Below are 10,409 nucleotides of genomic sequence, written 5' to 3'. Positions count from 1 at the left end.
TGTGTTGAAACACACACGGTTTGTCCGCATGCTGGTCCATCAGTCCGTAGAAGATGAGTCCAGAGCTGTGATAACCGGTGTACCTCGTTATGATTGAAGTTACACTGAGGGTACCGTGAACCTCATGAAATCTACACTCGGGATCCTCCAAGAAAGAACAAAACTCGGAGCACGACTAGCCTTCCGTATATCTTTGAGCTTTGAATAAAAACAGCAGATTATTATCGTCCCCTGGACCTCGTTACCTACAGAACAGTTCTCTCCGGCGGACTGGAGGTCAGACAGAAGGAAGTCTGGATATTAAGAGCCTCCTGACGTTCTCCTGATGTCACTTCATAATGTGTGTGAGAGGAAACTGCAGATAGTATTGAACAGACCGGGTCCTAGAGGTTGTTACAAGCAGCTGTTCAGTTCAGTTATTGGGTAATAATTCGGTTTTTGTTTTGAAGTCAAGTGTAGTGCTCGTGTTTGATAAAGAAGGTGTTGGTTGGTTTTCTGTAAGTGGTTTTGTTTATAATCTATTTTGAAGGATGAAGATTGGATTGGATACATGTACTTCCTCACACTATTATATATCTTTGTAGTTGTGGTGATTCGGTTTTGCTGATTATGTTTCTTATTCTCAGGTCTAGAAAAGAGACATGATTGAATAAAGATTGAATAAAATAGATGATTATACTGTTGTTCTAATCAAGCTTTCTCACATCGTCTCCAGAATGTGTTCTGGTCCTGATGAAGTCACTGGAAACAGCTCGGGATCACAAACGCTTGGGTTGTTTATTTCCAGGAGTGACAGAAGAGAAAGTAGCATCTTCATCTTTGTATGAACCAGTCAGGGTGTGTGTGTGTGTGTGCGCGAGTGTGTGTGTGAGTGTGTGTGTGTGCTTAAGAGCCTGAATCGCTACATTACCTGCGGCAGCGACGCTTAACATCGCTCTCATCTGTTGTGTATCGGGACTGATTTGATTCCAGATGTGTCTTTCAACTCCGCATTGACTTCCAAGACACGCTCATCCACCGTGATGCAATGTGTGTGTTGCAAACACTCTGCAGCTGAAACTGGGTTCTCTTCAACCCCACAGAGCAGACAGACTGCGTCTTCCTCTGTAATCCTCCTCCTCCCTGTAATTTATTATTCGAACAGCCTTTGTGTCTGAGAGGAAACGGCTTCACCACTTCACTGCAGCATATCAGAAGCCAGAGATCTAAACTGAATATTAGTTCCAGACAACAGACGGACACGACTGAATGCAAAAGATAATAACAGCACGGGGAGTTTATTATGTCTCTGCTCGGTGGCTCCATTTAATTTAGGAGCGAGCTGTTCTTTTCATATGACACAGAGACGAGCAATGATGGTGTACAGTATGGAGTCACATTGTTCCTGATGGGTATGCATCTCTCCCTCCCTCCACATACCTCATGAAGAGCCAGTGAGTGGCCGTACCGCGGCGTGACGGTGTGGACGGAGGGGTCGAGGGTCAGCCAGCTCTTGCTGCTGAGGTTGTACCTACAGAAAGAAGAGAGGAAGGTGAGATGACAGCGGCCGAGCGGCTTCAGGAAGCTCCTCGTGTCCCGGACTAGTCTGTGTTCAGTCATTGGTACATGTCGAAAAAGAAATCAAACTGTTCAGCCGAGATTCCTGTGATCACTTAAATGTGACAGAGAGTGGTTGACCAGTAACTAACACGGTCCAATAGTTCTGTCTGAGATGTAGTAAAAAGTTAAAAAAGAAATACTTAGTTACCTCAAATGTGTGCTTAAGTAGAGTACTTAAGTCATGTACTTAGTTACATTCTGCCACTGCTAAAACAAGAGCACGGAGGTCATCACACCTAGCCTCCTAATCTTCCTCTCAAAGAGCACCAGATTGATGCATTCAACTTTAAAATGTAAAACATCTTCTCCCGGGGCTGCGTGTCCCACCGAAGTCTCAGTGAACTCTGTGGGAAATACTCGGCTCTGACACCAACTCTTCTTAATCTGGAGCTGCACATGTGGACGTTGGCTGGTGCAGCTTTACTGCTTTTCACTTATCTTCTTTACCCAAAGCGCCTGTTTGAACCCGGCTAAACCAGCCAACTGATCAAGAAGAAAAGGGGAAACGACATTTATCACGAGCCTTCATCGTGTGTCTCACCTTTAGGTTAGCGGTACAGTTTGGTGTCACAGACCGTGAGGAAGCTTATAACAGCGCAGGAGGAGAACTATACAACTGTGTCAAGGTGACAAACACAAGAAGTTGTGCAGAGTTGGCAGAATGCTCCTATATAATCTTATATGACAGACAGCATAGCCCTGATAAGCAGGACTAAAAGGACCTTGGCCTGCCTGCAATGCATCAAACCTGAGCGGGAGCCAATGGGTGGAGGGTGATCTTCCTGGGTGGAGTTCATGGTGAGGAGCATCGGCTCATCCTGTCATTTTATGGTTCTAATTACATCTTTTGGTCTGTGCAGAGCTGTGTTCTTCTTCTTCTTGATTTTCAACAGACAGAAGCTGCAGGACTCCCTGACAGCCACGTATTACTTTAGCACTCGGTGTAGAGAGACAGAGCGCAATTAAGTCCCGAAAACAAATCATCGCTCTCCATTGACCATAACTACGGTGATATAGAGGGTGGCTGTGGCTCAGAGGTTGAGTGGCTCAAATTCCAATCAGTTCGATTCCAATCCACGTCGATGTGTCCTTGGGCAAGACACTTAACCCCAAACTGCTCATCTGCGTGTGAATGTGGTGTGAATGTGAATTAGTTTAGCACCTTGCGTGGCGTTTTAAGAGGTTGGAAGACTAGAAAAACGCTCTACAAATTCAAGTCCATCCATCCCATAAGCTGCAGAACTGAGAAACTTGAGCCTTTAAGAAGACAGAAGACAGGCATCGGCTGGAAGAATGGGAGAACTGTGAGTGTATGTCGACGTGTGCAGCAGGCATCGTGTCTAAATGTCCGTTTTAGGCAAACTATGTTTGTCTAAAGCGTCTTCACAGCATGTAACTTGTGTTATAGTGGAACGTGGATAGATCAGGAAGCTGTGCACTATTATGCATGCAAGTGCCTTAGCTAACTACAGTAGCTTGCTAACCACTAAATTGATCATGGGATAAGTTAGCCATCGGCCCTGGCAGACATAGCGTGCTGAAATAACCCTTTGAAAGGCTGGAATCTGAAGTTTATAGCTCGCTGCAGGCCATTTGTTGCCCTTTCAGTCCTTAGCTGCATAAGTCGGCGGCGATTGCTTTGCCCTGCAGTGCCTGTGGTTTTGAGAGTATGACGCTCTGTCTCTGTAACGGGCATAAAAGTTAAAAACATTTACATTTTTGCAACAGACACTGTGTTTCAACAGCACATTCCCTGCAGTCGTATAGCAACAGCAGGACTCATGTCTCGCAGCTCTGTTGGATGAGAGCTGCAGCTGAAAGCCTAAAAAAATCCCAAGTGTGGATGCCCACAGGGGAGAGGAGACTTACGCTTTGACCATGTGATAGTCCGAGGCGTTGAAAACGTAGCCTCCAATGACCCACATGATGCCCTGGTCCACCACGGCCTTGTGGGACGCCCTGGCCAGCCCGGCCTCGGTGTACTCCTCCCGGCTCCAGAAGGACGAGTTGGCCGGCACTGAGACGAGGCAGCCTGGACCTGAGGAGGGAAGGAAACCTCAGAGTCAGGGCTCAGCTCATTTATAGGCTTGTTTGTGCACTTATATATGGTAAACACGATAAAAGCCTCGGCCTTTGAGAGAAACATAAAGAAAAGACAGCCTTAAGAGAGATTAAATACCAACACAGAGAATCTGCATTAAAACAAGAAAGAAAAGTCCCTGCAATTGATGAGGATTAAACTTTATCAGTTGACTTTAATGTCCTGCAGCCAGGAAGAGGCTTTAAAAACTCTGAGATATCTACTTACCATATATTGAAAAAAACAACACAATCAATTATTGATTTCTCTTGAATTATGGAAGTGAGAGGTGAACGGAGAGGGCAGGGAGCTTAACGAAGCATTTTAAAGCCTTTAGATAACTGAGACCGACGGTGCAGGTGTGGAGTAATTTAGCGTTAGAAAGTAGTTCCCAAAGCTTTGTGAAAAGCCAGATTATCCAATGTGTAAAGAAAAACAAGAATCTTTATCGTGTTCGGAGAGATTTCACTCTTTCAACATTCTCTCTGCAAACAAACTGTCGAGGTGTGACGATGTGGGCGGAATGATTCCTTTAAAGAGAGACGGCCCTGAAGAGCTGCCGTCTCCTGTTACAGGACGAGAACAATGACGGCAGAATCACTTCTCAATGAACGGGGAAAAGACTGCTGGCAGTCAAGTCAGAAATTAGAAAACAATTGTCCTCGCTGGGGTCAGCTCGTTGCTCTGGTTCGGCTACAGTCTGTCCAGTCCTACCCGAGGAAAGACTGGAATAAAACATTTACTGACCAATTACTGCCGTCACTCAGTCTTACAGCAGAATCAGGACGTGACACTCTGAGGGACTTCCTTATTGATCATCATCCAAACAATCCAGAAGTGGCCACGTGACGGGAGAGGAAGTGTTGCAACAATCAACGTCCCTGAACCCGCTCTCCTTTTTTCCTTTTTCCCCGATGGCTAATAATCTTCCACTACCTCCAACAAACCAAATTACCTCTGCAGCTTGGTGGCGTTTTGCATAAATAACACAAATGCAGCCTTTGCTTCCCTTGAAGACGTGATTTGTTGCGGGCCACCCGTCTGTGAAAGGGAGATTAAATGCAAGGCTGGCTTGAATAAACAGGCATCTGTCTGCTTTTGCACTGGTTGGTGCAGAAAATGAGTTCATTTGGGAGCTGGCAGCGCAGAGTACACCGAGTGTGCTATTCCTCGCTAACACACCGTGACAGGGTAATAAAGGCTAAAGAAAACACCAGTCTGCTTCTCGGCTCCCTCCGCTTTGGTAATTAGATGGTGAAACACACCGAGCTGCTGATATAACGGCAGTTAAATTAAGCCGTTGTCTGTGCGCGTGCAGAGTGGCTGAGCGGAGCCGTTTAAGAACTAATAGAGCTGTTAGGAAGCGCATATGGTCTGATTTAAAGAACGGGATACAGTGGTGTCTGGTCATCACCACATGAAACTAAAAAAAGACTCATGACTCAACTAAAAACAGATCAGGAAGCTGATCCTGCAGAAAGTCCATCTGAGGTCCGTCAGGTGACAGCAGATGGACGTTGGCCTCAGAACTGATAGTGGAGGCTGAGAGCTGAAGAGGCACTGGGACAAACAGATAAAGATAAAGTCACGATCACTCTTTACTAAACCGGCCTCACTGGAGATTCATTTACTTTATTTTTTATTCTTGGGCTTGTTCGAAAACCTGGAAAGCTCTGATCTTCATAATATTATATATATAAAATAATAATACAATTACTAAAATATAGTGCTGGGCAAGTTAACGCATTAATTTCGCGTTAACGCATTCATTAATTAAAGCCGACAATTATTTTATCGCGCGTTAACGCATTTTTTTAATTTATTATAATTTTTTTTTATATATTTTTTTTTATAATTGAAAGACAAGAGACAATACATAGACATAACAAGAGGATGACAAGAACAGTGGGATAAAAGCCAGCAAACATCCTATAGTCAGTAATTTTAGTGCACCTGTATGCTGAAATTTACGGTAAACGCATTTAAACGGCACAGATCGGGAGCAAGCGAAGGACTTTGAAAGTTAGCGGAAAGATTAACGTGAGACAACATCCGGTTTCTTCAGACGAACATCCGGTTTTCAGAATAAGATGCCAACAAAGTATGAATTATATTCACATTAAGTATAAAACATGCTACCTGCATCTCGTGAACCAAATGTTATTGCCCTTTTGTTCATATAGCAGTACTTTTAAAATAAAAGTGAGCAATACACTACTTTTGAATTCATTATTGAACGTTGCCATAACAATGCGATTAATCGCAAAAAATCCATGCGATTAATCACGATTAAATATTTTAATCGTTGCCTAGCACTAATAATAATATAATTCAGGATGATGAAAAAGGTGAGTTGAAATTCTTATTTTTATATTTTCTTAGATAAAAAAAACATTCATTAAGGTGCTGGGGGGGAAATCAGATCTTTGTTTGATATTTTTAAACTGACCTCAACTTCCTGTGTTTTCTACAGAGTCGGCATGTTTTCTTAGTGTTTGTACGCTGAGTGATGGTTTCACATAGAAGCCTCAATCCTAGTCCTGAAATAAAGGCTATCAACATATGAATGTGTTCTTTTACCTGAACGCCATCCCGCACTACTGAACGTAGAGTCGAGTCATCAGCAGAAGCCAAACAATCCAACTCCCTCATTAAAACCTCTCAGACACATTTCTTACCCTGATTATAGGAGTGTGTCCCACTCCACTCTAAGTGGGTGGTACACTGCACACTTAAGCAGATTACCTCAGGTACATACTAGCCTGATAAGTGCAGTGAATCGACGTTTAGTTTTAGTTCAGTCCTTCTATTTGAGTCACTGAACAAATAGCGGATGTTTGCGAACTCTGAAGTTATTGCATCTAATCTCTCTCTAACTGAAAGCACCACACCTGCTCCATAGAATAGTGCTGAAAACAGGAAGCAGGCACACTGCGTTGCCATGAATATCCTGGCTGTTACACGTGAATCTTGGCAGCTGAATGTGTGATTTACCCCCCGGGACCAGATCCGCGGTTCATTCTGCACGGAGAACACAGACCCAGTAAGAAGCTTCTTCAAGCCACCGAGGAGGGTTCGTGAGGAGTGGGCCTGCTGAAGCCCACCTGAAGACGTTGTGGTTATTCAGCGGATCACATAAGGTGCCAGCCCACCTTGCCATCCGGTCTTGCAGACGCAGGTCTTGCCCTGGCAGCGGCCTCGCTCAGGGTAGCCGCAGTCAGCCATGCAGTAGGGGACGTCACAGGCTCCACCCTTCCAGTTGTCGTCACACTCGCAGTACACCGAACCGGTGGAGTTCCTCACGCGACACTCTCCACGGCCCGAGCAGTTGTTGGGACATGTGTTCACCCTGGGAGGGAGGGAGGGAACAGAGAGAGGGTGAGAAACCAGGATTCTTGAAATACAGACTGAATAAAACAACAGGGACATGTTTCAACAACCGAGTTACATCTGCTTCCTCAGATGTCTCTCGGCTTAAAAGGGGACACATCATGAAAAAGTCACTCTTTCAGTGGCCGTGTACATACATGTGGGTATCGGGAGCCAACGCAATGTGAAATAAGACATCCCAGTCTGTTGTATTGTGGGCTGCCTAGATCAGAAAACTGCCATTCAGATTTGGCTCCCCACAGACTCAATACACAATTTTTCTTTTGCAAGCCAATCAAAGCCGACTGTGCTTCTTCAGGACGGGGGCTCTTAAAGAGACAGGCAATAAAACGGAGCGCTGAATACAGCTATATTCAGACAGACAGTATGAGACAAAACAATGTGTTTTACTGAACATTGAAGCGTGTAAACATGGTCTTGTAGAAACCCAAAATACAAGTATGAACCCTGAAAATGAGCATGTGTCCCCTTTAAATTTATAACATGCAACAGCAGAAGCTACAGTTATTAGCATCGTCCTCCGCCATCAGTCGGTCAAGCGGCTGCATCAACACTCGTCGTTCCTCTCAGACGGTGCTGCTCTGAAACAGCAGCGAGCTGGAGGCTGAGGTAACTGGCAGACGTCAGGTCACCACGGGCACAGAGGAGCAGATGGTAAGCTCACCCAGTCTGCAGTAAAACAGCTCTAATGACGCTCTCCACATCTCTTAGCAGGTCCTTTCTGTTGTACATTGAGCTTTTCCGTTAGCACACAGGGACAGTATGTCTCATGTTGTTTGCAGATAAACATTAATAAATCTGTTAAAACAGTTTAAGACGATCTCACAATCAATTTGACTTCTTCTTCAGTGTCGACATTATTTCAGGCGTTAGTACGAACTGGATCAGAGAACTCTGCTCCTGGTCGGCTTTGACTTTCATAAAAAGGGACAAAAATGCAACAAGTTCACCCTGAAAATAGATAAAGAAAAAGGGCTCGTGTGTAGCCCACAGTTACCTGTACCTGTGTCCACAATCCCATCGAACTGATGTTAAGCAGGTTTTGACTAAAACATGAGACTTTCAGCTTTAGAAACGGTGAACTTTCAGCTCCGTCATTTCCTAAAACAGCTAACGACATTTGAACATATTTGGGCTTCAGTGAGCATTTACAGAAGCAGCACAATGTTTGTCGGATCAACATAAAATAAACTACAATATCCATGTTCATGGTAATGAAGGAACATGTCCCTGTTTTTCATAGTTTTTGGACAACAGCGGAGCTGTTTTGTGCAGAGGAAGACGACATATCAGACTTGATGCAACACAACACTGTTAGTCGATGAATTCCCTGCTGGTTTTGGTCTGTTTATGGAATCTGTTGGCCATAGAAAAAACATAACCTATTGCCAGACCTTCCCTTTAATATAGAAATACAGCGTCCCTCGTGTTTTTATTCAAACAAGCCAATGTCGGTGCTGCTGCAGAAACACCCATCAGAGCTGGAGTGAGACGTTTGGAGCGAGACAGACGACACAAAGGGCCCTCGTCGGTCTTTCATGTTTCTTCGGCAGCTTCGTGGTTTTGATGTTTTTCGGCTCCTCCACCTCCCCGAGACACCAAAGACCGGGGGCCCCGGGGCCACTTTGCTTTCATCCGACTCGGTGCTTCTGAGCCCAACTTCAATCCCATCTCTATGGCGACGGTACCAATGAGCGAAGGGGGGAAAACAAAAGAACGCACGGGGTCCATTGTGTCCTTTGCAGATGTTTGGAAGGGACAAGCGTCACTTTGGTTTTTCACGATACTTTTCCTTCTAATGCCAGTCGAAGCCACCGGCTCGGAGACAACGAATGACACGTCTGTACCTGCTGCCGTGCTCTGATGTATGAATGTTTGGCAGATTTTAGGAACAAGACTATATTTCTATTGCTGGAAAGAAGTCCCAGCTGGTCTCTGAGAAGCTGATGTCAGATGCAGACGACATGCAGGAAACAACGCATGGGTGGAGTGAAGCTGCATTAAAAAAGAAAGAAAATGTGGCCTGAACCAGGAGGAGAAAGAAGTTCCATCTTGACCTCAAACGGATCTAAAGAATATATAAATATCATGTCAGAATCCCTCAAAAGAACCAAACATGTCACAGTGTGCTGGGCTGGTAGGTGACGGTGTGGTGATGCAACCAAAACCAACTGCAGCAGCACGACACCATCCTCTCACTGGAATGCCGTCACCCAGCCGCTCCAGCACGCAGCCTGAATCACGCCGAGAGTGACAGCTTCGTATGCGTCATCATGTCCCAAAGAAGAGCGCCAAGTGGGCTCCTTCGCCTAAATACATCTCAACAGCCGGTAAAACAAATGACTTGTGCAGGAGGTCGTCGTGTCTCAGAGCTCAGGGTGGAAGTCTGTGTCATTTAGCACATCCTTTTATCCGGCGACTTGACTCCATCCCAAAGGCGTGCGTGGACCCTGAGAGACGCAAACCCTGAGGTCAGGCAGCGGCGCACACTCAGCGCTGAGGATTAGCAGCCATTTGATATGTGGAAGCTGCTCCAGCTAAGATTTCAAAATCAAGGAAAGGCCTGAGGATATGAGTCAAGGACCGACCTGTGGGCGGAGTTATGAGAGATGCTTTGACTATATTATAGAAATGTTTTGCACTTTTTCTTTTGAAATGGAGCCACCAGGCAATTTAAAACGGAACATAACCTCCGCAGGTCCTTGGGTACTTTTTAATAAAACAAGAAAATGCGGAAAATGGTCAAATTAAAAAAACAACGTATGTTGTGTTTAACTCACCTGTAGGAAATGTTGAATCCTGTCAGGTTGTAGGCAGCGTCGCTGAAGAAGTGCAGCAGGGCGTAGCCGGACTGAGACACCACCTCAGGAACCGTCTCATTCCCGTAACTCTCGGGAACAATCAGACCGCTGCAATTACATTTGAAACATAGAATATTTTTATCACCATTTATAGATATTTTACTCCAAAAGTGAAATGTATATGAAGGTCAGACGTGTTCATGTGAGCATTCAATGGGCTAGTAACGGTTGGGAGCTTTCTCTGCCATCGTGGAGACAGAAGTGAATACTTCAACCAACAGTTCAGCCAAAGTAGAGGCCGACTTCCCTTAAGGGAATCCTGTGGACACAAGAGGCGGCCCGTCCTCCAACCAAACCTCAGTCAAACGCACCTGAAGGCAGCGAGAAGCGGGGCGTAGATGGAGTCTCCGTCGAACACGTACAGGTGGTCCCAGCTGCATTCAGTGGCAAAGTGGTTGAACCGTAGTCGGAGTATTGTGTTAGGCCTGGAAAACACACACACACACACACACACACACACACACACACACACACACACA

General features: G+C 45.2%; 1 protein-coding gene across 2 annotated transcripts in view; it reads right to left on the bottom strand.

Annotated features, from left to right (window-relative positions):
* atrn (attractin) overlaps positions 1–10,409 on the bottom strand; it is a 124,064-nt gene that overhangs the window by 101,144 nt on the left and 12,511 nt on the right. For both annotated transcript variants that reach the window (XM_031873161.1, XM_031873159.1), the window contains exons 3-7: positions 10,242–10,355; positions 9,850–9,978; positions 6,832–7,028; positions 3,469–3,637; positions 1,420–1,510 (exon numbers count right to left, since the gene is read on the bottom strand). In XM_031873161.1, coding sequence (XP_031729021.1) covers positions 1,420–1,510; positions 3,469–3,637; positions 6,832–7,028; positions 9,850–9,978; positions 10,242–10,355 — 700 coding nt within the window. The remainder of the gene's footprint in view (positions 1–1,419; positions 1,511–3,468; positions 3,638–6,831; positions 7,029–9,849; positions 9,979–10,241; positions 10,356–10,409) is intronic.

This window comes from Anarrhichthys ocellatus, unplaced genomic scaffold (genome assembly GCF_004355925.1).
Source record: "Anarrhichthys ocellatus isolate YVR2014 unplaced genomic scaffold, GSC_Weel_1.0 scaffold69, whole genome shotgun sequence".
Taxonomy (NCBI): domain Eukaryota; kingdom Metazoa; phylum Chordata; class Actinopteri; order Perciformes; family Anarhichadidae; genus Anarrhichthys; species Anarrhichthys ocellatus.
Note: the sequence above shows the minus strand (reverse complement) of the source record. Positions and strands in the feature narration are given on the sequence as shown.